Source organism: Columba livia, chromosome 4, assembly GCF_036013475.1.
Source record: "Columba livia isolate bColLiv1 breed racing homer chromosome 4, bColLiv1.pat.W.v2, whole genome shotgun sequence".
NCBI lineage: Eukaryota > Metazoa > Chordata > Aves > Columbiformes > Columbidae > Columba > Columba livia.
Genome location: NC_088605.1, coordinates 6,159,288 through 6,185,312, shown reverse-complemented (window position 1 = coordinate 6,185,312; position 26,025 = coordinate 6,159,288). Strand labels below are relative to the sequence as shown.

General features: G+C 46.9%; 1 protein-coding gene across 3 annotated transcripts; it reads left to right on the top strand.

The window, feature by feature from the left end:
* Nucleotides 1-347: 347 nt before the first annotated feature.
* Nucleotides 348-26,025, top strand: LOC110364270 (uncharacterized). Of its 3 annotated transcripts, none has more exons than XM_065060256.1 (9): nt 348-10,391; nt 11,117-11,166; nt 12,246-12,332; nt 14,544-14,712; nt 14,783-14,932; nt 17,153-17,287; nt 18,398-18,527; nt 19,351-19,498; nt 19,987-26,025. In XM_065060256.1, exons 2-8 carry the CDS (start codon nt 11,131-11,133, stop codon nt 19,475-19,477), a joined length of 834 nt encoding a protein of 277 aa, XP_064916328.1. In that variant the 5' UTR covers nt 348-10,391; nt 11,117-11,130; the 3' UTR covers nt 19,478-19,498; nt 19,987-26,025. The 3 variants fall into 3 exon arrangements, with proteins under 3 accessions (XP_064916328.1, XP_064916326.1, XP_064916327.1); XM_065060254.1 differs by lacking the exon at nt 348-10,391 and adding an exon at nt 10,400-10,819; XM_065060255.1 differs by lacking the exon at nt 348-10,391 and adding an exon at nt 10,400-11,031.

Genomic DNA, 26,025 nt, shown 5'->3' with positions numbered 1-26,025 from the left:
AAACAGGAATCTGAGATCACTTTGGGTAAAATCTCACTGCTAATGAGCAAGTTAGAGATGTACCAATGTAATAGTGTACGTCTTTTGAAAATCAGGTGGACAAACAAGGTAGTGATGCCATATAGGAAAACCTTGTTTTAAGGCAGTGGTGGAAAACACAAGAAAGGCATCAGCACAAATCACAGTTGTAAAAAAAACAAACCAAACCAAACCAACCAACCAAACAAAAACCAACAAAAAACAACCCATGTCAACTCAAGGCTTGACACCTGTCAGGAAACAGCGCTTCAGTTTAGGGCTGTGGAACAGGTTCTGTAGCACTTTTAGACATATGGACTCCCATGACAGGTGTTGAGGAAGAATAACCTTTATTTCTTTGATGAATTTCAGGTGATCTTGCTACCAGCCAAGGCATGCCTAAGCCATACCGTGGGAGTGAACCATCATGTAGCCAGTGACTGATGTTTGTGACTGATTGGCACATGCCAAAGACTGGCAAAGACAATACAAACCATGAGCAAACATGACAAGTGTCTGCAGGCTTTCCTGAACCTCTACAGACTCTGTATGCAAAAAGAGGTGCAAGTGCAAACTAAATGGGCAGCAGAGCTGAAAAACTCTGATTGGCATTTAGGAAGACCAAAATCAGCAAGTAGAGGAAGAGCAAGCAATGGGTATCTCCTGGAGCAGTGGTCTTCTGTAGTCATAACCTCATCATCTGTCTCAACGACATTTATTTCACATGACTTGGTGAGAAAGAAAGCAGGCAGCCACTGAGCCTGGGTGTTGGAAGATGTTCTCCACCTGGCCAGCGCTAAGCAGACTGCGTAGGTGAAAAGACACAGCCTGAGCAGGTGCATGCACAGGTGGACAGAGGTCAAATAGCAAGGGCAGTCAAGGGGAGTTGGTTTAAAAAGCAAGACAGCATTAAAACATCATTGTGAAAGTCCACGTCAAAATGGTCTTTTATAATTGACGGTAAAGAAGAAGAACTAGTGTGTTCTTCACCACATTAATGTTGAAGAGAACTCCCTGCTGATAGGACAGGGTGAAGAGATGGGTGAACTATTACCAGGGTCTTTACAGACCACTGATCAAGAGATGAAGAGATTTTCAGTGTTTGGGAGATTATAACGCTTCAGGAGCAGGATGACAAGAAGAATCTTTCTAGCAGAGGCTGCAAAAAAAGGGTCATGAGACTGAAGAAATCTGAGGGGCTGAGAAAGGATTGATGGGTCTGTAGTATGGGTCACTGACCCAGCGAGGCAATTATATATTATCAGGGAAGAAAAGATCCCCTGAACAAGGAAAAGTGGATCCTAGTAAGTAAATCGCCACAGTTATGACCTTCCAAATTCTGTGCATTTCCTGATACCTAAGCAAATTCCTCACTGTGTTCCTTGCTGGAGGATTCAGAAGGTGGATTCAGTTTCCACGAAGTGAGAGGGACAGTGCAGCAAAACCAGTGCAAGAGGCTGGTCACCGGCAAGCTCAGAGATATCAAGAACTTCAGTTGCACAATTTCAAAAAGTCATTTGACCCGGTGTGTTGCAATAGGTGTGTGGAGTGTCCTAGGGCTATATGATATGTGCAAGAAGCTGCTGAAAACATTATGAAGAGGTGAGGTCAGCAGTCCTGGTCAAGAGCAAGCTGAACAACTGGTTCAGCACAATGCCTGGTAGCAGACAGAGTGACTTGATAATTTGCAGCAACTTCTGGAGCTGCCTGTAGACAGTGAAGGATGGAGTTACAGCCACCAAGGACTTTGGGCAAAGTCAGACAAAGAGATCACGAGCCTGAGGATGATCACATCTTCAGTGGTGGTGCCAGATCATCAGATGTGCCAAGCCAGGTTGCCGTGTCCGGTGATGAATGATGCAGATCAAACATTGGCGTGGGCCAGACGAAGACCAGGAGGAAAGGGAGAAGAGATGAGAACTGCACAGGCAGGTAGCAGCAGGGTGGACAAGATAGACCACGCCATTTATCTGAGAAATTTCACCACACAGGACAGCAAGAGATCCCTCTACAGAGATTTGAAGGAGGATGTAGCTGGTACACACGGGCGTAGATCGTCTGAAACAGTCATGAAAAGGCACAGACAAATCGTGATAGTAAAAATCACACTACTCAGTAGGTCCCTGTCCTTGGACTTGCAGACCTTGAGACCATGGCCCGTGTGCAAAGAAATGGATGGTCGGGAAGGCAAAACAAAAACAGACAGCTGGTCTTTGCAAGGAAATGTTACAGATTGTGAGACCATGTCAGAAATAGTCAGCAGTAGGATTTATGAAAGGGACAGTCATCTGTGTGAGGAGATTCTGGCTGATGCCTGGATAACCGCTTTCAAGGTACTCTGTTCTTTGTTTTGGTAAAGGGAAAAGGATTAAGATGCTGATGGTAGGAGAAACTAGATTATTTGTTTTCATTTTGCCTTTTTTTTTTTCTTTACAATTTTCTCAATAGGTGTGTGCATACCTATGTACTGAATTTACACCTGCCTCTGTAAGCTGCTACTCCCTAATCTTCCTTCGTAGACCCTTTGAGTCTGCTGTCTGTGGACCTGGAGGGGTGGATGACATGAGTCTGTATTTGCTGAACACAGTGCAGCACTTGAGAATGACTTGTAACTGTCCTCTATGGTTATTAGTCTGTGGGACATGAAAAATAAAGGGCAAAGCTCTCTGAAAATGGAGATGGCAAAGCCAAGAGAACTGGGAGGGGAAACAGAAGATTTACACGTGCAGCAGTTTGAAGTTCATCCTTGAGCAATGAAGCCACTTTGGGTTTCCAAACACTGGACCTGTGATACCGGATCAGTCTAATGGGCTGGGCAGACAGAGCCCTGCCAGACAGCAACCATCACCAAGTGTGTGGAAAAAAGGGCAAAATTCAACTGAAATTTCTATACTTTCCTCTTGGTGGGTCATCTGGCTTTTTACAAGTCAGGAGGTTTCTGTAGAGTGGTGAATTCGCATTGCGTAGTCCCAAAGTTTTGGGTGAGATCCCCAAAAATAAAATAAAATCAAATCACCAAATGTGCAGGATGGAGAGAACCAGATGATTTAATCTGGGCTGTAGGAAGGGTGAGTGAGATAAAGGTGATTGAGCAGCATCAAAGGGTGACAATCAATTTGAATTTCCCCAGAAGTGATGTTGATGCCTGTGTTCCTTTTTCTTTAATTAAATAGCGAGTGTTCCATTAGTAGTTGGAATAACACACTGTTCTTGGGGAAAAGAAAACCCATGTAATCCCTTTATCTGCTAAAATAGATGATTTCTAGTAGATTAAACAATGGCTTTTCAGCTACCAGAGCATAGTTCAGGCCATAATTGAAGTCCTCTCCTTGGCCTTGGTCCCTCGCAGCCACTAGTCCGTAGAGCCCCATCATCAGAGATAACTTCGGTGGCTCTTGTCTGCCGTGAGTGTTTCTCCAGATGAGGAGATTAGTCAGAGATAAAGCATATTACCTGAAAATAATAAGTGATTACGGTCTTGGACTGTCTCTCCACATTCATTTCACACTGGTTAACCCTTGCAAAACTGGCTGCTGTTAGGGTTTAGGTCTTCAAGGAGGAGGGAGGGTGAAGGAAGGTTTCCCATGTTTGAGTGGAAAAGGAGGAATTTCACCTTTTGTTTTCTGGGTGGGGATTTTGGGGCAGGGAAGGAAGCACTCGGCTCTGTGCTGGTCAGCTTGAAGTTGCGAGGTCTTAAAACTCCCTTGCACGTCATCTACCATTAACTTCACAGAGACACAGCAAAATACTGGATGCCCAGTATTTACACACAGGCTGTATTTCCACTGCTGCATTAAACCAGACCAGGTCGTAGGCCCAGCCAGTGACCTGCAGTAGTCCATAAAGTTAAATTATTAGCATGAGCCAAGCATTTTTTGGTGTTAACTGTACTCTGCCATGCCCAAGCATGTCTCAGAGGCTATAAATTGCTCAGTGGGTATTTAGCATGGGACCGGTCTGCTATGGGGAGTGCTGGCTGGGCTGTGTGGATGTGAGATTAAGGCCAAAGAACAGTCCTTGGTGTTTTTCCAGCATGGATGTATCTACTTAGACTCAACAACACAAAACTATTTGTAGCTTTCACATTCATTCATCAACAGGAGATCCCGAGAAACACAAAAGCCTCACAAGGTTTTTATAGGGAATTGTATGTCTAGGAATACAAATTTAAAAATAACATATTGCGGGTTTCTAGAAATTCAGATTGGTTGCCACGGTAGGATGGAGAGAAGAAATGTAAAAGAAACCTCAGGCTGAAGAAATGCCTTGAAATCTGCTAATGGGGCACTGCTGTTGCTATCACTGCTGGGAGTGAGCTCTTGCACTGCAGATAGCAAGTGTCCTGACCGGACGGTCTTGGTCTCCTTGCAAATATTACAGATGAAGTCCTGTCCCTGTTCAAGCCACTGGGAGTTTTGTTAATGGCTTCATTAGGACCACTGCTACTTCATTCATAAAAGGCGTCTTCCCAGCTCTCGTGCCATTACAGCATCCTCCGTCTGTCATCGGGCTGGGCTCTGGGAGCAAGGGACAAGCGGGTTCATCCTTCTTCCTCTAAATGCTTCATCAGCCGCTCCCTTGAAAACTGTAAATAAAGGCCTCTGGGGATAGCTTTTCTGCTTGACCCCTCACCTGAAATGAAAATAAAGGTGGCTGAATTTCATCCTGACACAGAGCTCCTTCCCGGGCTGGCTCTTTCCCATAGCTGTTGACAGTTACCTGCCAAGCCCCGTGGTTACCTTTGATTTTGCTGTAATGACATCTCGGTACTTAGGATGGCTCTGGGACTCTAATCCTCTCTGCAGCCTTAACCAATTTATGGGGTAACCTGAGACCAGGCTCTTGCTTCACCGTGATTCTGCCCCTTGTTAGCACTCACTGAAGGTATCAACAACCTAAATGCAAAGGGTTTATTTTATTGCATGCTCCGTGTTGTCAAATATCTGCATGCACATCTGCCATAGATCTCTGCTTTTAGAGGGTAGCTGCATGTGCTCGCTGCATTAAAACTGCAGAGTATTTTATTTCTCCAAAGTGTGCTGCTAAAACAAAGGCTTTGTTAGCAATTACGAGGCAGCCCTCCAAGGAGCAATGAGGATTCAGCAAAGCAGGATTTATTCACTGTTTTGCCACAGATTTTCTGCGTGATCTGCAGCTTGCTTTGTCACAAGCGCTTCATCTTTAAAATCCTTCAAGTCAAAGTCCTTTACCTGTCTTGTGTGTTTAAACTGTAAGCTCTTCAGGGCCGGGGCTACTTTTTTGTTGGCGTAACAGCTTTTATAATAACTCCCTCCTAATCTCTAGAGTACCTACCTGTGCATGTATAATACAGTTATAAAAGCGCAGTCTCAGCTTCATTGCAGTGAATGATCCCTGCATTAGAGGAGGACATGAGTCCTGGTCCCTGCTCCCTAACCTATATTAATTGCCTTTTCTAAAGGAAATCTCAGGGCAGATGATTTACATGGCAGCGGAAGTAGGAGGAGGATCCCCGGGAAAGCAAACACTTGAGACTTCAAGGTGGGATGACTTTGGTGGCACGCTTCTCCAATGACCACCTGATCCAGGAGGTGCCCACTGCCTAAGCACAGATCAAAGGCAAAAGGTGACTTCTGAAATGGCATGCAACCACCTCTCGCATTGCTTGAATTCTCTCCTCCTGCTAGCGTTTGATCTTGCTTTACTTTTCTTGTCACTGGAAGCAGGTGGTTGCTTTATTCTTCCCGACAAGTTTAGATCAGCTGAACAGCTAATGGCTGCAGTGGGAAGAATCTCCCAGTTGCAGACCCAGTCCAGACCTTGGTGCAGTCAATGGCAAGGCTCCTCTTCACTGCAGTCAGTAGTGGATGAGGTCTAGATGAGCTGATTTGGAGTGGTCCTTATCGTGCCAAACTTGTCTTTAAGATGTAGGTGTGATTGTATTTGCGAAGTGACACTCAAGGAAAGTCCAGCCATCTGAAACCCATGAGTTTGTGCAGACATGTGGGCATATGGCTTGAAGACTTTCCATGACATGCTATAAGTGCACAATCCCCCTGTATTTATTGCTAGGAAAGGCTCGTGCTTGTTATTCTGGGCTCTATATGCTGGGGAAAATGTCAGGCTCTTGGCTTCCATGAGATCTGTGGTGAATGTGATTCCAAATGACAGGCGTAAGTCAAGCCAATTTCATACTGTAACTGGAGTTATGTTACATCAAGAGCCTCTCCAAGACTTGAGATGCTTGTGTACATTGTGCTGAATTTCACCTGTTATTCCCATGTGTCTGTAACACATGGTGCTATTCTGCCATCCTCATGTGAGCCTATCTCTAATTTTAACCTTCTCCTTCCAAAGAGAATGAGAAGGAGAATTAACCTAACAGGCAAGCTCTTAACAAAGCCTCGGATATCTGATACACATAATGGTCCCGGAGGCATGTTTACTTTGGACTGACTGAGTGAGTGAAAACCATTTTGGAAGGGCTTTTTCACCTCTAGCGACTTAACCTAAGGAGGAGAAAAGTGATGTGGTTAAAGGGCTGTTCAAACAATGGCATTAATGGGCAGATTTTGGTTCTCCAACAATACATATATGTATTTGCCTTACACAGGTGCATAAATACGCATTGATTTATATCACAGGACACATCACACAGACAGTGATGAGATTTCAGCCATCCTCTGCTGATGCAGGATTTTGTCGGGGGAACCATGAGCAAACAGCTGATTGTTTTAGGAGGCTACAGCAGAACTACCCAAAGATTTGGGACACCAATATTGAGTTCACTAGCTGCCCTTCTGCAGAAAGGAGCGTCTGTGCAACAAGGAGTTTAGCTTTGAGGGCTCAGTCCTGTAAGTGATTTAGCTGGCTGGAAGAGAGCTACAGGTGCCTCAGATTTAGCCTGAAGGATGCTGCTTATTTCTCACCACAAGGTGCCATACATGCCCCCACCAATTTATCAAGAAAACTAGAGAGAAGCATGAAATAACTCCATGGGAAGCCCTCCCATGCTGGGCTGCTGGGCTGCTGCACTGCCACCAAAGTTCATGTTTTTAGACCCAAATGGCTGGCTGACCTCATGCTGACAGAATGCGCTGTCAACACTCGTCCCTTGAAGACAAGTCACCCCTTTGCGCTTTGTCTCCTCGTGGTGATAACCCGAACGGAGATTCGCAGATTACGCTCTGCCTCTTTCACGCGATGGGGGTCCTGCTTACCCATCGCTTCCCTCTTTCAACATCCTCGCGGGGGCAATGAATCTTATTGCTAGCCCAAAGAGCACTTGTCAAGAGCTGAGTTGACAAGGAGGTATGCCCTCCCCGGCTGTATTTTCTTCTGTTGAATTGTTAAGAGCTGAGATGGTTCACCTGAACCCTGCTGGTACCCAGTGCACAGTACCTTGTGCAAGAGCAAGGCTTACACAGCACCATTTCACAAGCAGGAAAAAAACCAAAAAAAACCCAAAAAAACAGCAGTTGGGGCCAAATTGAGGTGAAATTCATCTCTGTGTCACATCCCATATGCTACTGCAGTCCTACTGAGGCTATGAGATTGTTCTTCCAGAGGCACACAGGTACCTCTAAGCACAGGGAAATGTCCAGCAGGATGTTAGGAAGGAGCTGCACAGATTAGGTACAGAAATTTCATTGTTTAATGTTATAATTTAGATCATTGACTCTAATTTAAATTCTTCCCATCTGATTTTAAAGGACCTGAACTCAGCTATCACACATTAGGGCCCATTAGAAAATTCTCCCAAGGTGCTGTTAAAAAAACATAATTACCTGCCCTTGACAATCTGGTCCTGGATGTCTTCTTGTAATTGTGTTATACCCATTCACACAGCATGATGTGGAGGGGTCAAAAGCACCAGCACCCTCTGAAAACCTCCCTCGATGTTTGGGGTTATCGTTGCCTTGAGAAACAGGGACACTTTTATTCAGGTACCTAGCTTAGGCTCCCGTCCCTGGAAATCTTAGCCGTCACCTTTCTGGAGAATTGTGAAAATAAACCAGCTATTGAAGAGCATTTTTCTCCTGCAGATGTTTATAACACAGTGCTGGTCTTTGGCATTAGCTTACCTCTTTGAGCTGTGCAGGCAGTGGCACAGACAGGACCCATGCAGGGTACAGTGAGCCCTCTTCAATGAATTCCTAGGGCAGGGAAGCTTTAGCAAAACATATAGAAAGTATTCAGTTGGGGGAAGGTGGGAAGGAAAAGGCACAGGAAAAGCTGCCGGATTGCAAAAATAACAGAGCAACCCCGTGGCTGTGATTCACAGATAACACTGAAGTGCTTGGTGCTGCTTTGTGTAGCCCAACAGTGTCTTAATGATCTCACGGTGGTTAGTGCCATAGGGAAGGGGTGATTCCAGCTTATTCGAAGCCAACACAGTATTTCCATTCACTCCAGCTGGATCTTTCCTTCCTGGTGCTTCTCACGTGCAGCCCGTGCTGAGCACTGTGTCCAGGGATGCTGGGGAGGGATCTGACGTGCAGGAGCATCCTTCTGCTCAGTTTCCTTGTGTCAAGAGGCTCAGAGACATCTGGGACCATTGCAGGGAATTGGTATTGTGGGAGGGAATGGTACTTCAGCCTACAAGCATCTGTGAAGGAAGTTTAAAAGACGTCCTTATGTATAAAAAAAAAAGACACTTGGCTGGTTTACTTTTTCTCCATATCTGAATTAGCAATGAGTAGGCAGATAAGCTCTCTTGCAGGTAGAAGTTGAAAGCTGGGAGTTTGGTTCCTACACACTTCTAATTGGGGTTATGTTGGTAATTATCAGCCCCATCGTTTGGTAGTTGGGAAGCAGAAATGGAAAGCTGCACAGCAATAGTGGGCTGCTCCTGCATGAACTATCTTGGCAAAATGCCTTTTAATTTCATGTGAGCTGTGCCTGCGAGAAGACGGAAGGATCAAACCATCATCAAGGAAGATCAGAATTCGGAGCCAGATTTTGGAAATTGTCTCCTATCTCAGTAATGAATCAGACACCTTAGGTGAAATTCAGAACTTACCGAATAAGCATTTTAGTTTTTGAGTTTAGCAGGGCCAGGATTTCACCCCTAACTTCAAATATATCCAGACAATGCTGTGCCTGCAGCTTGGAGCCAGTTGCTAATGGTACAACCTAAAATTGAATCTCATTTATACTAGTCTTGTACAACCTGATTCTACTCCCCTTTTATTAATAACTGATGGGGGTTCAGAGGCTGAGTTCCAGGTGACGGCCCCATCCCTCCTTTACTGTGCTGCTTTACAGAAGATCGGTATTTTAAAAATGAATCTTCTTAATTTTAGTCCTGGTAATTTTAGAGTGTAGACTTGGTTTCGTTTACATCAGAAATAGGATCCCTTTTCCCTGCCCTGGAAGGAAGACACTCTCAAGGGCTTACTGATATTTGTGTGTTTGACTTTAAGGCAGAAGTTTGTTCCTAATTAATTGAATAAGTGCTTTAATCCCTGGCCTGAGGGCTTCCCATAGAGCATTAGCTGTATTAAGAAGGAAATGGAGTGTAATCCCGTTAATATAAGCACAAGAGAACACGAGAGTTTCACATTTCTGGAAATAATTTCTTTCCTTGTTGTATCTTTTATTTTAATATTAATTTGCATAAAATCCAGTGGAGGTGAGGGGCTCCTCCTTCTGCCTGGCTCCAGTGCTGAGGTGTTGGCAGCACACGACCCTCGCCAGAGTGTTTGCATCCTCGGGCTCTGGTTATGAACTGATGTGTGACTGGGTGAAAAGAGAAATAACTCTAGAAATTCAGGTCATTCTGATGGTGCTTGTGAACCCAGGTCCATAATCAGGTCTCCTCTGTGGAGGATCCTGGAGCCAAGATATCATATTTCTGACCCATGCATCTTTACCAGCATTTACTACTATTAGCATTATTGTAGTGCCAAAGAACCTTGTTTCTGAACAGATATCCAGGCTCATGTGTAGCTGCAAAAATTGGACTCTTGGATGAGATGAAGCTGACCAAACCCAGGCTTTCTGAGAAAGCAGTTTACTTCACCCCCAAGTACCTATCTACATGGGTCACATGAACTGGGCTAAACAAGCCAGGAAGAATCAGCACAGAGGGAGACGTCCTCTTTGTAACATCTAAAATTAGGTGAGATTAGTCTTGGATGAGGTGGTTCCAAACCTGGCTGATGCTTGACATTTTTTAAAGAGTAAATACTCTTTACTGGTTTGCTGTTCCTGTCCATTTGTGGGACAGAAGGCTAAACTTGAGCATCCCCTGCTGTCTTATGTTGCAGGTTGTCAGAGGAAGGGGGCTGCAGCACCTGGATGGGACAGCTCAGGTGTACTCTGACACCCTCCAAGACCGAGCAGAGACCCCTGCCTGCCTGACTTCTGCAGTGTTTCCTTCCCACACCGAGGTTTTCTTCCACTCTCCACCACACACCCACAAAGGGGGTCCTTTCCTCCCGTTTACCCATCTTTTTCTCCCATCCTTTTCTTTAGCAGGATCTGGGGAGGTTTTTAGAGCTCACAAAGGGCAGGCTGTGTCCCTCTCCTGCCCTTATGTCCCCAGCATGTTTGGCTGCAGCTGAAACAGTGGGTAGCAGCTTCCCAGCTGTGACTGTGGGGTGACTTCTCCTCCAAGAGGCTTTCACCCTACACCTTCATGGGGAACGCCCGCCCACCAAGGTTCTGGAGTGCAGGTGTCTCACAGAGGGACAGAGGTTTTCCTTGCCCCTGGAAACACCGTGGCCACGCAGAGCCTGGTGGTTCCCATTGCACACGTACCCTATCCCAGGAGGGGACACCCGTGTTCGCCCCCCAGCTGGCTCTGGGGCTGCTGGTGGTGGGTGCTGCCACCTCTTCCCTGCTGGGTCCCTCCAAGCTGCATCCCCTGAGGTGTCCGGCTCCATACGTACTGGTTGCTGGGCAGGATGGCTATATATTGCGCTGCTGAAGCTGGATGAAGGCAGTCATACTCCAGCTGCCAATTTGGGTTACAGAGGTGTCCTACAGCCTCAGCTGAATCCCCTTCCCCCTGCCAGTACTCAGCTCTAGGTCTCTAGATCCCTTATCCCATGGGGTGATGTGGAGGAGAGGTTCTCCTTTGCTGGTTGCTAACTGAGTGACTTTTCTGGTCCAGGTTCCTGGCTCACCATGGGGGACACCATGAAGAAAACAACGCTCTCGAAGGTGAGGTGCACACGGGACTCTCATCCTCACTGGTGTTTGAGTAATGGGTTTGCAAGGTCAGCCAGGCTGGGAAGATAATAGGAGCTGGTGACAACAAGCTTCTGGCCAAATGCTGTCACTGGTCTGAGAAGCTCAGAGGGGAAAAAGGAATAAGACTATAAATTATATTCTTGCCCATAATGGATGACATTGTTGGCAAGGGAGTGCAGACCTGTGCCTTGGCTGGCCAAGCCACCTCTGTGTGCCGGACGTGCCCGTGTAGCAGTGGAGATCACAGTAACACCTTCAATTACTGCATGCAATCTCATCTCCCCCAGCCTCTGTCATGCATTGGCAAGTTAGCACATTAATGCTTTAGCATAAAAACAGCCCTCTTTGGTCAGCCTGAAGCCTCATCTCACCCAATTTCCCAGTGCCAGCAGTGCCCATGGTGGATGCCGATAGAGGAGCACTGGGAACATGACACACACATAGTCCTTCTTCCCTAAAATCCTCTCCCTATCTCCATCAGTTTGCACTGTGATGATTTTCAGTGTTAGGGAAGGCGTCACTGGTTTAATATCCCTTGGCAGAGTTTTCCTCTGTAATTTCTCTGATCACTTTGCAGAGTGAGCCTTGAAATCAGCCAGCACTTAACTTTTAAATATGTGATAAGCACACGGGAAATATTACTGAAATGCAAGACAGAAGCACATGCTGATTTAACCTGAGTGACACTGGACCTCAGCAGCTGACCAAAGTGTTTCAGCAGCTTTATATTAGTGCTCTGCCTGGGGCACCTGAGCAGTCAGAGGAGGCTTGAGAATGGCAGGAGGAAGGTGTTTGTTGCAAGGGACACCATGGGACAAGAAGAGCCCCACAGATCATTGACAAAAGAGTGTAGGACCTTCCTGGCCACCCTGCTCAGAGCTTGACTGAGCAAGGGGTTGTCCCATTGGACTGGCCCAGGTGGCCCAGGGGACAGAGGCTGTGGTCATCCTCTCCTGAGCTATGCAGGAGCATTTTGGGTTTGTATCACCACTTGTGAAGTCTTCCCTCAAGTCCTAGCAGCTCGTTGTGTTTGCTTCCTCTCATTTCAGCCTCACGTGTCACTGGGCATGTACAGGAGTTCTTACAAGAGAGACTATGAGTGGCCTGAGAAGTCACTCAGTGACAAGGACATGCAGGTACTGTGAGCTTTTCCTCGCTTGTCTCTTTAGCCCGTGGTGCCAGGTCCCCTCTTGTAGCTACAGGACAGCTGGGGACAGGATTGATGCTGAGGGGACAGGAGATGTGGGTGTCACCTGCATCAGGCTCTGCTTTGGTCCCCACCTCTGTGACCCACCGACAGGTCACATCATGCCCAAATGCCCTTGGCTTGTGTCCCCATCTCTTCTGCGGAAATCCCCCTCACACCCTCCGGTAAAGCTGTTTGGGGCGGGCAATGCTAATTACACTCATTAAGTCAGGGCACTAATGACTGCTTGCTGAACCGGCGCCTGAGCCTTGGACTCGTATTGCTCCCCGTGGGGCTGATGGAGTGTGTCAGGATTAGACCCATCCCGGTACTGCCTTGAGGAGGGAGATTGCATTTGGGATGGAGATGTCTCCTTGCCCTGACACAGGCCTAAGAAGACTTCTGCAGAGAAGCTGAAGTTGTGGGGTTTTTTTTCTAATCTCCTTGCAGTACGAGCGACCCCTTGAGCTATTTAATCTGATTTGCCTCGCTCCGCCTGCCCTGGCTTAATTGCTTGTGGCAGCCCGGTGGGGACAGCTGCGGTTTGCACTGGGCCACTGCGGAGAAGTGGCGGGGGGCATGTTCGCTTGCTAAAGTGCTTTGGGCTCGTATGCTCACAGGAGAGGAAAAAAAAACAAGTTCAGGCTGGGGAGGAAAAGGGGGGGACAAGAACAGAGAGATCATTGTGTAGAAGTGCCTGCTGGGGCAGAGGGGCTGTCTGCGGGCACTGCTGCCAGCCTCTCCTCTCTCCTTTCTCTTTTATATCTTTTATTTTTTTAATTAATTCTTGTTTTTGAAGGCTGCATGCTTCCTGTGGAGGTCCTGATGTAGTCTGGGAGATAAAAAGGGAGAACCTGGGATGCGTCTGCTTTCCTCAGGTTGCAGCTCCCTTTGGCTTCTTATGGCCTATTTATTAAACTCCCAATGCCTGCAGAAGAAACGTGTCCCCACAGGGTAGCATGATGATGAGGTACTCGGAAGGCTCAGGTTTCCCTCTTAGGGTTTGGTTTTATTTTAAGAGGATAAAAACTCTTTTAAAATATAGGGGTTTTTTTCTTTGTGAAATTTTGGGCAGTAGCCTGCCCTCAAGGGGAAAGTGGGGAGCTCCTTGGGTTAAGGCAGAAATCACTGGCTGTTGAGCCATCCCCACTGTGGGCTCCTGGAGGCTCCTGTCCCTCTGGAGATGCCTCAGGAGGAGCACCGACCCCAAATATAGGTAGTTCCTGTAGCTCTGCAACCTCAACTTGTCCTGCTATCAGCATGGCAAAGGAGAAGCTGCCTTGGGGGGAGCCCTAGGAGGGACCTTGGAGGTTGAGAGGCAAACAGAAAGCCACGGAGGGAGGTCCAAACCAATGATGGACAAACCCCATAAGGACGGTCTTTGCTGGCCTCAGCAGTCTGGCAGAGCTCACAGCAGGAGACGCTCATTCTGAGACCCTAGAAAGGAGGAATTGCCTCGTGATGGAGCTGCAGCGTGCAGTTTAAGAGGCTGGAGCCAGCAGACCCCCAGAGCAGCCATGCCAGCAGCCACACCAGCCTGTCCCCAGCACAAACCCTGGAGCCGTTCCCTTTCCCACCATCAAACTGCTGCTTGTGCTGGGGGTCACTCCCTCCCTCCTGCTGTCCACCAGGGCCCAGCAGAGTTCCAAGCCATAAGAAGGGCAGAAAGAGGAAACCCTGACAGTCTGTGCATTTTACTGACAGTTATGGAACTGCTCTGTGGCTGTTATGTCCCTGGGGAGTACTGACCCTGGGGACAGACTTTTTAGCAGGGCTTGTTGCAAAAGGACAAGGGGTGATGGTTTCCAACTGAAGGACGGGAGATTCAGGCTAAGCATGGGGAAGAAATTTTTTACAATGAAGGTGGTGAAACACTGGCCCAGGTTGCCCAGAGAGGTGGTGGATGAAACATCCCTGGAGACATCCCAGGCCAGGCTGGACGGGGCTCTGAGCAACCTGATCTGGTGAAGATGTCCCTGCTCATGGCAGGGGTGGCACTGGATGAGCTTTGAAGGTCTCTTCCAACCCGAACTATTCTATGATTCTAAGACCCCACCAAAGCCCAGGCTTTGCCGTGGGCAGGTAATGCTGTTCGGTGATGCTTTAGCAACTGTCCTTCCCACTCACTGCCTGTCCCATCACATGGGATTTCTTTCTGCAGAAGCTGCAGATTGCAGACTCCCAGCTAAAAGCCAAGGAGTTTGCCGTACCCCAGGAGGAGAAGGTGGTTCCCTACAGTGACAATGTTGTGTGTCAGGAGAAACAAGTCATCCCAGCACCCAGCATCGAAGCCAGTCGTGTTGATGACACAGGAGGGATGAAACCAGAAGGTATCACTTTCAGCCCCAAAGCCTTGCAGTAGAGAAAGCACTTTACTTCACTCCTAACTTCCTATTGCAGAAGGCTGCCTACCGAGGTGCTACCCTACCACCGCATTGGCAGGACCCCAGGCAGAGAGACTGGAGAGGCTGCAGGCTCTTGCTGTGCCCAAGAATGAGCTGTTTTATTGCCAGTGTCTTCCAGCTGATGATCAGACCGCTGGAACAGCAGGTAACCCTCCATGCTGGTGTGGGCTGCTCACAAAGGGCTGCTTGGCTGTGTCCAGCCCCCGAGGGACTATCTGCTTGGGTCTTTGCCAACTGAGCCCCCACCTGTGGTCCATGCTGGCTGGACACGGGTAGGTGGCAGCATCCTGGCAAAGCCTTATCATAGAATAGTTTGGGTTGGAAGGGACCTTTAAAGGTCATTAGTTCAACCCCCTGTAATGAGCAGAGATATCTTCACCCAGCTCAGGTTGCTCAGAGCCCCGTCCAGCCTGGCCTGGGATGTCTCCAGGGACGGGGCATCCACCACCTCTCTGGCCAACCTGGAACAGTGTTTCACCACCCTCAGTGTCAAAAATTTCTTCCTCATGTCCAGCCTGAATCTCCCCTCTTTCAGTTTAAAACCATCACCCCATGTCCTATAGCAACAGGCCCTGCTAAAAAGTCTGTCCCCTTCTTTATTATCGGCCACTTTTAAGCACTGAAAGGCCACAATAAGGTCTCCTGGGAGCCTTCTCTTCTCCAGGCTGAACACAACAACTCTCTCAGCCTGTCTTCACAGCAGAGCTGTTCCAGCCCTCTGATCATCTTGGTGGCCTCCTCTGGATCCCCTGCAACAAGATGCTTGGGCTGATACCAGTGAGGATCAGCAGCGCGGGCACACAGCACCCTGTCACCAGAAATGTGCAGCACCCAGGCCAGCTCAGAGCACAGACTTAGTGAGTCGGCATCTTAGAAACCTCCACAGAGCTATGATGGGTGCATGAAGACCCCCTGCTAGCAAGGCATCAACACTGCAAAGTCTCTAAGGGATTAGAGACTCTCCTTTGGGATAGAGGGAGATTAAGTTAACCCCATGTTGCAGGTCATGAATACAAGTGTAGGGAGACAAAAGGACTCCGTGGCTGAGCAAGAGGGACTCGGGTGGTTCAAACCAGCAACCCTGAGTGCCCTTCTCTGGGGAGTAGGAGGGACAGGCACTGATCTCTTCTCTCTGATGACCAGTGGTAGGACCGAAGGGAATGACAGGAAGATGTGCTGGATGGTTCAGGTTGGACATCAGGAAAAGTTTCTTCACCCAGAGGGTGCTGGACACTGGAACAGGCTCCCCAGGGAGGTGTCACAGCCCCAAGCCTGATAGTGTTCAAGAAGAGACTGGACAACACCCTCAGACACATGGTGTGAACTGTGGGGTTGTCACATGCAGGGACAGGAGTTGGACTCGATGATCCTTGTGGGTCCCTTCCAGCTCAGGACATTCTATGATTCTGCTAAGCGTCACTGGCAGCAAATACAGCAAAGGTGCTGGTAAGCCAGTCCTCCACCATGCTATTTAACAGCTTGCTTGCATGGCTTAACATGCTGATGGAAGTCAGGGAACAGGTCACCAAACATCACTCAGACATACTCAACCTTCCCAAAGCAGCAGAGATCTTCCTCTGAGCTCCTGCATGAGAGGGGAGAGGGCAGCATCGCTCAGCAGTGCTCCAGGATCAAATGGGAGGACATGAGCAGGGATGTCCTCCTTGTTCCCTGAGCTCACCTCTCCCAGATTGGGATGTCTGTGTCTGGATCCTTTCATGATCAGTCTGGAGCAAAGACACAGCTGTCTCCTGTAGCTTAAATGCCACCTTGAGGACAAGGTGAAATAATCCTGACAGGTTTTTTCTCTCTCCACTCACTAGAAGGAGAATCTGGACAAGCAGCTCTGACGCACTTATGTCCATTTGGACAGGTGTCCATTTGGACAGTCCATTCAGACTCTCCTTAGCACATGAAGGCTTTAAGCATCTCTGTGCCAAGCCCATCTGAAGCTATCTTGTGCTAATGGTGAAACTACTGTGGGCTTTTCCCTTCCTGTTCTGCTCCCGTGTAGCTCAACAATACAGAATTTCCCACAAAGTCCTTCCCTTTCATACACGAACCTTCTGCAGAGTGTCTCAGCTCCTTTTAGCACTCCAGGGCAACATGGAGACAGCTTGGCTCCTTCCACTTGCTTCACATCACCATAAATCCTTCCCCTGCTGACTTCATGAATCAAATCGATGCAAAATTGATGCACCTCAGCAAAGCTCTGCTGAAGCGAATGGGTCTCCCCTGATTTACGCCAGCTGAGGCTCCAACTTGACGTTGTTGTTCGCTTGCTCCAGCCCAAAGGTAGGATTTGGGTGAGTAATGGATAATGCTTCCTGACTAACGCACCCTCTTCTTCTCTCCCATCTCTCAGGGATGTTGCTGCATGGGCAGAAGCTGGTCCCGACCTGGGCCACCTACCAGCAATTCATCATGGAGATGGGCTGGGCAAGGCAGAACGATGCTCGGAAAAACAAGAGCTTGAGCCAGGGCTCAGTCGATTTTGAAGGTCAGGGGATGGAGGTTGTGGCAGCTGCCCCATGGGGGTGAATTGTGGCCTTCAGCCTGGAGTTGGGTTTTTTGAATTTAACATGGGAAGAGACTGAGGAAGGTGAAGGGAAGGTGGATGACATAGGAAAGGTCCACAGAGTCCTCATACCCATCTGCCTATCAGTGGGAAGAAGCAGGGCAGAGAAAAACAATTATCTTCCAGAAGAGGCTGGAGCATTGTAAATAACATTTCTTTCACCCCAGTTTCCATATGGGCCACCCCATGTAGTGAATCCCTGCTTGATGTGGCCTCCTGGAAATAACATCATAGCACAGGAACTGCTGCTGTGACCACTTGGGTTGCATCAACAGCCTGACACGGTTGTGCACCTGTGAAACACCTGTAATCTCTGCCTCGGTGAAAACAACAAAAATACTTCACTAATGACTCATTACAGAAACGTGTCATTTTTAAAATACACAGAAAATCTGAAATGTCTGGGATGGCTAGCTCTTCTTTGCATGTCCTCCCTGCTTTGTTGCAGGAGGTGGCAGCACATTTCTCCACAGGCAGAACTGGTCAGTCGGGAGAACAAAAACGCAGGCTCTCCAGATACAGATGGGGCTTCTCTGAAGTAGGATAGAGGATGGCACACCTTGAAACCATCTCCTATGGGGATTTTTGGGGAAAAGAGAAGAACAGATGTGATGGTCCTCACTTGAGAGTTAAGCGGACTCTGGATCTCTTCCCTGGTTTAGTCCCTGTTTAAATAAAGCAGAGACACATCGCTCTGGCATGATGGAAGAGAAAACCTAGACACTAGGAGAAAATATATACCAGCTGACAAGTAAATATCCAGAAGGGAAGAGCACAAGATATTTCCAGATCTGCCTTGTGCTACTTCCATCATATTTAAAAGGCTCCAGAAAATAAGGGCTGAATAATCTTGTCTAAAAGCTCTTCTTGCATTCTCCCTTGGCTGACATTTCAATCGTGGTAGCTCCAACAGGAGCAATGAAAGTGTGAACAGCCAATGGGGCTCAGGAGAAGGGGGAACAGTCAGACTGTGAAATACAGGAGTTAGAGACCCCAAAAAATCTTTTGGTTATTTGGACTCTCTTTCACTAGAGTGCCTTGACCCTGACTGGAGAAGTACCTACAACAGAGATTTCCAGCACTTACCAGGACCCCTTGGTGGATGCTGTAGAGCAAATAAGGGCCTATCGCACATTTTCCCCAAAGATGAGCGCCTAAACCAGTAAGGGAGAGGTGGGCTGGGGGGTGAGGGTGGCTGGTGGGAGTGGGGACAGGGTAAGAGTAGAGCAGGGCGGTTTTGGAGATGGCTGGGATTGGCAGGTGTTTCTCAAGCATATTTGTCCATGTTATGCAATGAACTAAAATTAATTCCCTCAGGGCCAAATCCTTTCTCAAGGCCTGCTCAGCCTTTTCTTGAACAGTTTTGCAGTGGGGTTGACAGGAGAGGGGAAATTTCTCCTGGGACAGCCTGGTCCCTGTGGAAAGAAGAGGCTGAGGTCCCTCTGGGGCTGGGGTGAGAGGAACGTCTGTCTCAACATTTCCATGCACTGGGAAAGGGCTCTCCCAGATCACACAGGGCAGGAGCTGTTTGCAACGTGACTCATCCGCACACTGGGAATAAACAGGCATAAACTGTTCCTGAACTCTAATTTCTCAGTGGAAAGACAATTCCTCCCCGCTGCCTCATCCTCCCCACCTCCCCTTAACACACACACACACACACATATGTATTTCAGCTCTGTGTTGAAATCTCGATTTTGATCGAGGATCCTGGAATGATGTGTGGGATGGAGACTGAGGCTGTGTGATGGTTGATCTAGGTGGGAGATTGGTTCCAACAGCAGCCATGTGTGTCACAGCATCCCCTGATGGAGACAGGCTGTTCCCCCTCTCCCCCACGCCATCGGCATGTGCTCTCCTTTGCTCTGTGCAGCTTCCAGGCTGGGTGGTCAACCACTGCAGAAGGGGAGGTGGGTCTTCTCTCCTGGTCCACAAAGCAGAGACTGCAGATCCCCTTCTTATCCCCTTTTCCATCTTCTCTACAGGAACCTGTGGGTGTCCGAGTACAAGGACAACTACAGCATTTTCTTGCGGAAGCTGAACCGCTCACCTCAAATCCCCGGTGCAGGGCTGGGCTTGGGGCTGTCCCTTGGGACGGACACAGCCCAGTGAGTGGTGCTACAGGTGGCCATGGTAAGTACCAGGATTACCCATTTTTGGGCTGAGGGCTGCTGGGATTTCAGGGACTGAGCCAGTGGGAAAATGTACAAACAGTTGTGAGACCTAGTACAAACTATTTCAAGACCTGAGATAAAATTATGAGAGCTTTACTGCTGGAATAATCTTCTGAGTAGCATGATTTGTCCCTGCTCATTGCAGGGGGGGTAGGACTAGATGACCTTCAAAGGTGCCTTCCAACCCAAACCCTTCTCTGATTTTCTGTGCTCCTAGAAAGTGATTTCCCAACCAGATCTTATTAGGGGAATATTTTTTGTTACGAAGGTGCTCAAACACTGGAGACCAGAGAGGTAGGGGAATTGCAGGGAGATGTTCATAAGATGACGAGACAAAGTCCCAGAAACCTCATCTGAACTGGCCCTGCTGGGTCAGGACAACTACATTATTCTATGATTTTTTGATTTATTTTAGGATGTGTTACCTTTGCTGTTCTATCCTTACAGCTTCTTGGCCCTCCAAGCTGTCTGTGTGATATTGTCCATCATCCTGGAAGCCTGGAAGCCTCTTCTCTTCCAAACCCACCACCAAATCTACCAAATACCTGGCACAGACTTTTTTAATCAGATGTTATCGTTAAAATCTCCCAAAAACTTGAGCTTTTATCATTGTCAGAAAAAGGGTTGGTTTGTTTTTGGTTTTGTGGACAATGCAGGCTACAGAGCTTAAAACACTCAGGCAGTTTCAATGTATGTACTTTAAAGAAAACTTACCATTAAACTTTGTCTCATAGCAAGAAGCAGCGTGTGTTAAGCAGCATTGCTTGTGTTAATTTACTCTCTATATCCTTGTGTTCTTGCAGGAAGGGAAGTTATCCAGGGCAGCTGAGTACCAGCTTTGCAGAGTTTCTTCCCCTCCTTCATATTTAACATCTTTTTACAGGGTTTGGCTACCAATTTCAGCTAATGCTGCATAAACCAGAAGTGAGTTTGATGTGTCTGTTTGGGAGATTTCTAGGATTTCTGGAAGGAATCTCCCAAGGATTTCTGGAAGGAATTTCTGCTCCCAGCCTGAAGATGGCAATGAAGAACCACCTATCTGAGACCTGGGAAGGGCTGATGTCCCTGGCCAGGACCTTGCCCATCACAACCTTTCTGCTGAGCCCTGTGGCTTTAGTGACCTGCCTCTGTGCCTTCTGAATTGATGCCAAAATTCACTTGGAGTAGACAGTGTAGGGAACTCTCCCTAGCACCTAAAATGTATTGCTTTTAATGAGACATTCTTGTGGCATTCAGCAGTAAGAGATTCTTAATGGATACAGACGAAATATCAAAAGATAATATTAGTGACAACAAAGAACTTATTTTACAGTAATATCAAGCATACCCAGACCTGATGGTGACAGGGATTATATAGGGACTATATATACACAGCAGCACACTTATTGCTACCCCAGGGCGTCTATCGTCAAAGAGAATCACCTCTCCTGCTTCCTTCTACTCTGCAGGTGTTTCAACCCATCACCACTTACCAGTGGCAAATTTGACCATTAACTTGCCGCAGGGCCTTAGGAAAGTCACCTGCATGGCTGTGTTTCCCTGCAGGCAGAGAAGCTTTGGGGGATTTAGCAAAATTACATCTGGTAAGGCCAAGCTCTAAGCAGGGGATACAGGGAGATACAAGGTTCTGGCATTTCTGCCAAGCTGCCTCCTCTCCCTGCTCCATCATGGAACGTTACTGACCACAGCCCATGGACATTTGGGTGACATAGGGTATTTCTTCTGTAGCTAAGTATAGTGGACTAGCGACTGCAGATTTTGTAGGTCAGAAACAACGAAACTGCCTTTAACCTAAAAATAGGGAAAAATGATACAGCACCAGCTCCTGATATAGATTTTGGTTTCTTTGAGATCATGAGAACAGAGATGTTCTTAATGGGACAAGCACTTTTGCACCACTTAAAATGCATCCCATTGCCTCACTGATAGTTTTCTCTTATGAAAAAATGTTGTTATCCTGCCTTGCTATGCTGGGGAAATGTTCCTCAAATTGATTTTGACATTGCTCCGCTGCAATGGTTTGTTACACTGACAGGGTCTGTGTGTAGATGAATGCTTAGGGCACATATACAAGGCAATTTCAAGTTATCTTCACTAGGAAAAAGTATGTTGCTAAATGCTAATCAAAACAGGCAATGATGGTGGAAACAAATGGCTGAATGAGAATATATGGTTGTGATACACCCTGTCAGGTCCATTAATGAAGATACTCAATCAGGCAGACGGATGCTGGATTTGCTAATGTCGTCCTTTAACTGCGTGCCAGGGAGAAGGAAGGAAGCTGCTGATACTGAAGATAAACGTCCTTCCTGGATATTCTGGCAGGACACTTATTTATGTGCTGTCCAGCTTTGCAGACCAGCCTTAGGGACGAGGCTTTTGAAACCTGCACTCGCACGTTTTGGCCCCCGCACCCGGAATCCAGCCTGTTGCATCCCCGTGTCCTGCCATTTCTCTTCTCAGAATGACATTTCTTTTCTTTCATACCTTTGTTTTCCCAGCCCTTGTTGCCTCTTCCCAATATTGGTCTGTCTGATGTTGGCAGTGATCTCTATTAATGATTTTTTTTCCCCTCCAGCTCCCTGCTATGGGAATGAAGCTGGCCCCAAGCCAGTTCAAGCACACAAAAGGGTGGGCAGTGGTCAACACAGTATGAAATGCGGCTTCAGCAAGCCCTTGCATCACCCCAGGGAGTCACAGCTATGTTGTAACGGGGCACATTCGTGCTACATGCAAATATATCCAAATCGCAGCCACAGAGACAGCGTCCCAGTCTCCCCACAGTGCCCCCAGTGATGCTCCCCTTACCTGGTGGATGGAGGCTCTTCACGTGAGTGACACAGGCTTGAAATAGAAGAGTGCTAGGGTTGAAAAGAGGCGAGAAGCTCTGAGTAATGCCCGCATTACCTCAAAACCATCTCTTTTCAGTCCTTTTTCTGCACAGCCCTGAATTACCTGCTTGGGCTCATGGCAGCAGACACCACCAGCCATGAGCTCAACAGGATTGAAAAAGGGGTGAGACATTTGTATTAACATCAGCTTTTACACTAGCAACAAAGTCCAAGGGAAAAAAATAACAGCACAGAGAAACAAGCTGGACGTGAGTCAGGTCGTGGCTGTTGCAGATCACGAGGTATTTTCCAGGAGCATGTTGCCCCATTATTGCTGTGGTTGACCCTGCCATATTTCTACAAATCATTTAGTGTTGCCTTGTGTCAGAAACAGAGGAACAGCCCTGGATGGAGGCTGCTCCGATCCACTAGTTCCCTGGTGGGAAACTTACTGGAGTCACGAGAAGGACAATCCACTTCAGATCCAAGTGATGGCATCACAGAGCAGTCAGAAATGTGTTCACTCTTATGACACTCAGTTGTATTGCAAAATGCACAAGCCAGTGAATGCAAATTTTGCAGGTTTCTCTCCCCAACACACAACTTTGAGGAAAATGGGTTTTGGGTAAGGCAGAAGTGATGCTTTTTGTGTGAGTGCCTTAGTGCCATCTCCTGGGTGGAAGGGGAAATTCTTATTTTGGAGGTGCAACGTGTGGTCCAGACACTCTTTGCTGTGTAGGTTCAGTCATTTAGCAACTGGGTGTGTGAGTGTGGTGTCAGGATACCACACTCTGCCCCCTCCCACTACATTGCTAAATAAATGTCATCCTTAGGATACGTGATGGAGATGTCTGTTCAGGGAAAAGGATGCTCATCATCGTAATGAATTTTCAAGTAGCGTTTTCCATCTTTAATTTTGTCTTTTATATTTCCCAGCATGGAAAAACAGACCAAATGCTAAACTCACTTTGTGCATCCTTAATAGGAGAATTAATTCAACAGCATCAGAGGTTAATCCCATGATGACTATTTCTCTGCTTCGAGGCTCCCTAGATCTCTCCGCAAATCACCTCATTGGACATTAGAGGTGTAAAACCTCCTTGTTCAATAGTTTAATGAATTACACAGTGCTGAAAGACAGGCTAAAATATGTCTGTGGCCATACTGGTTCTCACTACAGAACATGTACTTCATCAAGGAGTGACCAAACCCTCAAATGTGGCTGCTGCTGCCTGCAGCTTGCTTGGAAACAGGCAGAAATCCCACCACAACAGCTTCCTTGGAAGAGCACAGTTAAGAAGAACTAGTGGTTTGTGACAGAACAAGGCAAAAATTTTCAGAGGTGTTTGCACAAACATAATTAGAAGCTTAATTTAGCCCAGCAGAGTCAAATCATCGGTGCTTGGGATTTCATTGGTATAACGTGAAATTCACAAAAGAAAAGCACCTGCAGTAACATTGCTTGGGCACCTACACTGCTCTGCAAACAGCATTGCTCACCATTTCTTGGAAGCCTGCAAGGACATTCGAGGGCTGATCCTCAGCCCCATGACCGAGCAATCAACTTTTCCTCTTGTTTCCAAAAAAATTCTTCCCACGGCCACCACCCAACCTGCAATTATGCAATAAATCAGCATGTGCTTAACATTAGACCTTGTAAATAGTCCCACTACCCTGTTTGGCAATTAATAGTGAGAGCAAAACAACTCTGAGCACATCTGTAGTCACACGGCTTCAATGGGTGGAAAAGCAGAGTTCCCATGGGTCACCGTGGAGAAGTCCTTCCCTGAAGAAGATTCCACCAATTCCAATGCAGCATCTCTGAATCACAAGACAAGTGACCTCATGCTTAAAGCTACTAGGTGTTTAAGAGTGTTGTTGAAACATGTTCTTCATGTAATGTTTTATAATGTAGTGGTCATGGAGAAGGTGGGAAATGCTCTTCTTCAGAGGGGGATGAAGTAGCAGGAGTTAACAATGCAAAACTACCGTTGGTAAGTCTCCGTTGGTAAGTCCTGCCCACAGCTCAGCCACCAACCTGAGCAGAAATTACAAGCAAAGGGAAAGAACTTGTCAACTAACATATTTCCCCAAACTATGATTTTTGTCAAGGTGTGACGATTAAACAAAGCTTTGGGAGTAATATAGTTTTAATGAAACTTCCTTGGGCCAATGATGGAGTTCAAAAGAGATGGAGAGAAAGAGAAAGGAGAAGCGAGAAAGACTTATTGTGAAGTAACCGATGACTTGGCAATCGAAAGCAAAAGCAACTGGCAGCTTCCAATTATCCTAAAATCAAGGCTTTTTCTTTCCAACCAGCTTTGATTTGCCTCATGCCTGTTTCCATGTTGTCTCTCTGTGGCAGCTCAGGTTCTGTTAGTGTTCAGGACCATGTCTGCTGGGCTTGAACGCAGGACTCTACCCTCATAGAAATCTATAAGCACTTAAGTGGTCTTCACCACTTTTATTTGAGCTTGCTTAAATGAAGAGAGGTTCTTCGGTTTGGTTAAAAACTATGTGAATCATCCAGTAGAAAATGAAAGTGAATGTATTGCTGAGATGTAATGACTCCATTTATGGTGTACAGTTCTCCTTGATGCTGCCACAAGACAGAAAGAAATGACTACACGATGATGGCAAGTCCTCTACATGCAACTGCTTGGCCTGTGCTCAGCTCAGAGGCTGGTACCAAGTGCTTTGCCTCAGTTCTCTCTCCTCTGGAAGAAAACACCTGTGGCCACTGTGGGGCTTGGCACTGGCACCTCTGCACGCTTCGTGGTCAGCTTGAGCATTGCTTGCTGGATTTGCCTCCATCAGATATAAGCCACCCTGGTAAAGCTTTTGGAATTTTTCACTGATTTTTCTTTTTTAATTTGGAAAAAACATGTTCTGCAATGCTAATATTTTCATTTTGCCCATATTTTTTCAGTTCTTCTTTGGTGAGATCAAAATAAAATATTTCAACCAAGGCCTGAGTTGACCTTAATGTTTTATTTTTCTCTTTAGCTGCTCAGTCACTGGACTTTGAGACAATTGTGGTTTGGGTGGCCCAAGCCTTCCCTTTACATTGCACGTCACACCTGGTGCTGAGGATACATCTCAGGTACTTTGGGATCATATGGTTTTTGTAAGACCTAAGCATTGCCACACTCCCAGCGAACCGATCTTACATTGAATTAAGCATATCTGAAACATTTTCCTCCACACTTTTTTTTTTTTTTAACATTATCAAATTGAAATGTGCTCTAATATTTGCAAATTTAGTTCTCATCCTTCCCTGGCCAGCTGGAGACACATAGCTCCATGTGTTACTCAACAGTAAAATGAGATACCAAAGCAATAGGAAAAAGAAATTGATTTTTTTTTTTCTCTATATAGGCTGTATATCTGGGGAAAATATTCCCATGGATAGCTCCTGGCTGGGTTGCTGATAATGAGACAATTAATTAAATAGGTCATCAGGGCAAACGGGCACATCAGAAAGCCCCTGCTGTAACCAACACCTGAGAGTCTTTAAGCCTGGAAATACCCACTGCTCCTACTTTTAATCCTGGATCACAGTATGATATTTCACTGTATTTACCCAAGGAATGTGCATGGAAAAGGCATAAATAAACACAAAAAGTGAAACCAAGCACTGAAGTATTTTATTTCA

What these genes read in the sequence shown, in the direction of transcription:
- LOC110364270 (XM_065060256.1), top strand. Translation starts at nt 11,131, where the DNA reads ATGGGGGACACCATGAAGAAAACAACGCTCTCGAAG. An exon ending in GGGCTCAGTCGATTTTGAAG is followed by an intron (nt 17,288 to 18,397) that starts GTCAGGGGATGG and finishes CTCTTTCACTAG; the next exon opens with AGTGCCTTGACCCTGACTGG. An exon ending in AAAGATGAGCGCCTAAACCA is followed by an intron (nt 18,528 to 19,350) that starts GTAAGGGAGAGG and finishes TCTTCTCTACAG; the next exon opens with GAACCTGTGGGTGTCCGAGT.